At 34.0% G+C, this 4,428-nt stretch overlaps 1 protein-coding gene across 5 annotated transcripts in view; it reads left to right on the top strand.

Moving 5' to 3' along the window:
* The window catches only part of ETV1 (ets variant 1), a 97,831-nt gene extending 93,689 nt beyond the window's left edge, over positions 1 to 4,142 (top strand). For all 5 annotated transcript variants that reach the window (XM_010862148.1, XM_010862150.1, XM_010862147.1 and 2 more), the window contains one exon: positions 1,391 to 4,142. In XM_010862148.1, the coding sequence (XP_010860450.1) occupies positions 1,391 to 1,612 (222 nt within the window). In that variant the 3' untranslated portion in view covers positions 1,613 to 4,142. The remainder of the gene's footprint in view (positions 1 to 1,390) is intronic.
* Positions 4,143 to 4,428: the final 286 nt, after the last annotated feature.

Below are 4,428 nucleotides of genomic sequence, written 5' to 3'. Positions count from 1 at the left end.
AAAATCCAGGGCAAAAAACATTCTAAATCTGAGTCTAGAACAACAGTGCTCTTTGGTAATTTTTTTCCTACAAACAAGCACCGACAGTTTATAAACCTTGAATTCACCATTCCCCCACGTTTCAAAGCAACTAGTAGAGGTGTTGACTGATTTTCACCTTTCTAAAATTACTGAACTCAACATACACACAAAGTCAGTATCAAACTTAATACAAAGAACTGTATTCATCCACTCCCACTCCCTACCCCAAACCCTCTGGGCTTTTGAGAAGCTCAGCATTGTCTATTAATGGCAGCGGGGGAGGGCTGTATTTGTTTCACTCAATTGTTTATAATTTCCTAGAGAAGCATTACTCTTCAAAATTTAACTTTGGGACGTGTCATTTCCTACAAATTACGCTACTTCTCCTTTATTTCAGGCAGCTGTCACATTTCTTTTTCTCATTTCCTCCCTATGTATTGTATATTTTAAATTCCTTTCACTTTTTTTACACCTCTTAATTCAATTTGACACTATATACACATCCTTAACGTCTGTCTAAGGCATCTTGCTTTCATTTTTAAAAGTGATGTACCCAGGATAATACTGCCCTGTTGATCCATCTTTCATTTAAATAAGGCTATGCGTCTTTCTTTTTTCAGATGAGACTATACAGCGAAAAAGAAAAAAATTAAAGGAAAGAGAAAGAATAGTTCATCCTGCGAATCAGTGAAGCACTAGTCTAGTCTTATTAGGAACACAGTCCATTTTTTTCTTTTAAGGTTTGAAAGTTTAGCTTTTCTATAATTTCAGAAATATAATGTTAAGAGGGAAACACTACACTTTAAATGTCGTGTTATTTTATAAGTACAAAACCTTTTCAAACAGAGGGGAAAAAAATTTAATGTGAGATGCCTGCATGAAATCATTGATTTTTTCCCCCCAAATAACAATGTAAGTTTACATTTATATTAAAACAACAAACTGCTAAGTTTCCAGTTTTATCTAAAATGAATGTAATTATCACTCAAGGTCAGCATTTTGCATTTCCCTTGCTTGAACTGTAATTTATCCCACAAAGTGAGGAATTTTTTTTTTTTTCCCTATCTGTATCTGTTAATACTTGATTGCCTTTTCTTTTGTTATCCATCCTTTCTGGAGCATTAAACCATGTTTTTTGTTCATTTCTCTCCCTGCATTCCCCATTTGGAAATGGTGAAGATGAGGTTGTGTTTGTGTGTGTGTGTGTTTTAATTGAGGTGTAATTGACGTAACAACCTTGCATTAGCTTCCAATGTAAAATATAATGATTGGATATTTGTATCTCTTGCAAAACGCTCACTATTCTAAGTTTAGGTACCATCCCAACATCCCACATAAGGATGGGCTTTTTCTTCCATGTTTCCCTCAGGTGGCTGGAGAGAGATATGTCTACAAATTTGTGTGTGATCCAGAAGCCCTCTTCTCCATGGCCTTTCCAGATAATCAGCGCCCACTGCTGAAGACAGACATGGAGCGCCACATCAACGAAGAGGACACGGTGCCTCTGTCCCACTTTGACGAGAGCATGGCCTACATGCCGGAAGGGGGCTGCTGCAACCCCCACCCCTATAACGAAGGCTATGTGTATTAACACAGTGACAGTCAAGGGCCTCCTTGCGCTTCTGCTCTTTTGCAAGATGAAGAGAATCTCTGAATTCTCTTCAATATTTGATTTTTGTCATTTGTATTTTATTTTTAAATAATAATACACAAAAAGGGGCTTTCCTGTTGCATTGTTCTATGGTCTGCAATGGACTGCGCACTTTATTTGAGGGTGGGTGGGGGTAACCTAAACATTTATTCTGTGTAACAGGAAGATAATGGGTGAATGGGAGGGGGGATTGGGGTATTACTTTTTACTTAGGCTTGGGATGGGGTCCTACAAGTTTTAAGTATGATGACGCTATATCATGTTGATTTGATTTCATAACAACCTAGAAAATGTTCATTTCCTCTGGGTATCTATGGTACAGTTAATTCACATTGTGTAAATATCCACTTGGAGACTATCTGCCTTGGGCATTTTCCCCTAGCATTTCTGTGTCTCCGCAAGGTGTACAAAAAAAAAAAAAAAACCTACTGTAAAAGGCAGTTTAATTGTTAGAAATGACTGTTTTTGCACCTCTTGTAAAAAGTTATTTAGAGATTGCATTTACTGTTTTTTTGTTTTGTTTTGCTTTATGTATGACTCCCAGAGGAAAACCATACAATGGGTATTCTCTCTGAAGCTGAGTAATCACCATGACTGTAAATGAGGGGCACAATTTTGGACTCTGGCTCCAAACTGAGTCACAAGGCCAGTAGCAGTACACATATCTGGTGCCACCTTGCTATTTAGATACAGATAATACTGTCCTTTAAATATTTTGAAACCCATTTCAGTTACATAATGATATTTTTCATGGTCCTTTGAGATCTTCATTTAAATGTTAAATCTGGGATCGCAATGAAGCAAAAAATATCTGTCTCCATTCACTTCCTTCAGTACATAAAAACATTATTTAATCAATAAGAATTAACTGTACTAAATCACATATTATGCTGTTCTAGATACAGCAAGCACTTCTTAAGAAAAATATCCAATACACTAAATAGGTACTATAGTAATTTTTAGACATGGTACCCATTGATATGCATTTAAACCTTTTACTGCTGTGTTATGTTGATAACATATATAAATATTAGATAATGCTAATGCTTCTGCTGCTGTCTTTTCTGTAATATTCTCTTTCATGCTGAATTTACTATGACCATTTATAAGCAATGCAGTTAACTACAGATAGCATTTCAGGACAAAATAGATGACTCAAACCATTTATTGCTTAAAAAATAGCTTCTGCCATGCTATGCTATAAGCAGCTTTTATGCACATTGACAAAATGAAGAGTAAGCTTCAGCTTGCTAAGGGAAATTGTGGAAACTTTTGGTGAAATGGAAAATTATTTACAAACTGTTCAAGAATATGAGCAAGTTGCTGTATGACATAGTGCTGGCACTGATATTATCCATCATCTTGTTCTGGACACTTGTGTAAATGTGATTGGATTGTTTGAAAGATTTAAAGATTTGAAGTTTCAAAGGTTTTTGTTTTGGTTTTGTTTTGCATTTGGAGGAAATAGTGAAAGCAGGGTATGTTGTTCTGTTTACCTTGACAAACCATAAGTAAATGGTGTTATAGTATCTCTGATTAGCTTGCTAAAATGATTCAAGCAAAAAACATAAATTTTGTTCACTATCTCAGAGGAAAAAAATTTTAGAGAGTCAATAGCAAAATGGATTTTTTTTTTTAAATCCTTAACACAAAGCCAAAATCAACTTACAAAAGATTTTCATGATGAACACAGGAAAAATTGTTGAAAGATGATCTCCTGGCTACCCATTTTCCAACATGACATTGATCACAGTTCATGTCTCTAAACTCAACAGTTATTGGGAAACCCACATAACATAACCTATACTTACTCACATTTATTCCTACCAAAATAATTCTAATTTCAACATATTTATGTAACCTGTGATTTCAATGGTTGTTCTACATTTACATTATATATCATTAGGCCCATTATGGGTTAACAAATATGCCTTAAAAATCAGAATCCCCCCCTACCCACTATGCTCATGTGGCCATTTACAGTTCTTAGAACAAAAATGGATTTTAAAATATTCAGCTAAAATTTTATTGGAAAGAGAATTGACACATTTGGAGAAATTGAAAGTAGGTCTTTAAAATATGATCCAAGTGAAAATTATATTGAGAATACTTTTTCTTTTTTCTCTCATTTTCTTTTATTCTTTTAAAAATTCTAGTTTGATAGTGAAAAAGAATCGGACTATGAGCTATTTTAAAGAATCAAGGAAGAATTGGTATTGATTATATAGTATTTAAGGACAAATTATATATTTTGCTGTTTATGGTAGTAACTCACTGAATAAAATAAGTAATTGGCCAACATTAAGTATATTTCCAACACAGAAGGGTTCAAAACATTACATTATAAACTCTTTTGGGAAATGTATCTAAAGGGTTTTTTTTTTTTAGTTCTGTTCTTATTCTACTTTTTGTTTGGTTGTATTTTTATTTTCAGATAGATTAATAAATCTGGCAGCTGATTTCTGCAAGATTCTTGTGTTTTGAATTTCTAATTGAATTGGCTATTCAAACATAGAAATCAATAATGTAACATTTTCCTTCAACTTGGTAAAAGAAACTAAAGAAGTATCTCCCCTCATGTTTGCTGCCTCTCGATGCCAATACCCAAGGGGTTAATTACAATAAAGAGTGGCACCTCTCAAATAAGTAATGAAAAATGACTTTCCTTAAGTTATGCCTATAAAAATGCATAAAAATAAAAATTCACACAGCTGACAGTGCAGAGCAGTTTCCTCAAATTATAGAAAGATCTTGGA

The sequence above is a fragment of the Bison bison genome, unplaced genomic scaffold, assembly GCF_000754665.1.
Source record: "Bison bison bison isolate TAMUID 2011002044 unplaced genomic scaffold, Bison_UMD1.0 scf7180017864479, whole genome shotgun sequence".
In the NCBI taxonomy this organism is placed as follows: Eukaryota; Metazoa; Chordata; class Mammalia; order Artiodactyla; family Bovidae; genus Bison; species Bison bison.
Note: the sequence above shows the minus strand (reverse complement) of the source record. Positions and strands in the feature narration are given on the sequence as shown.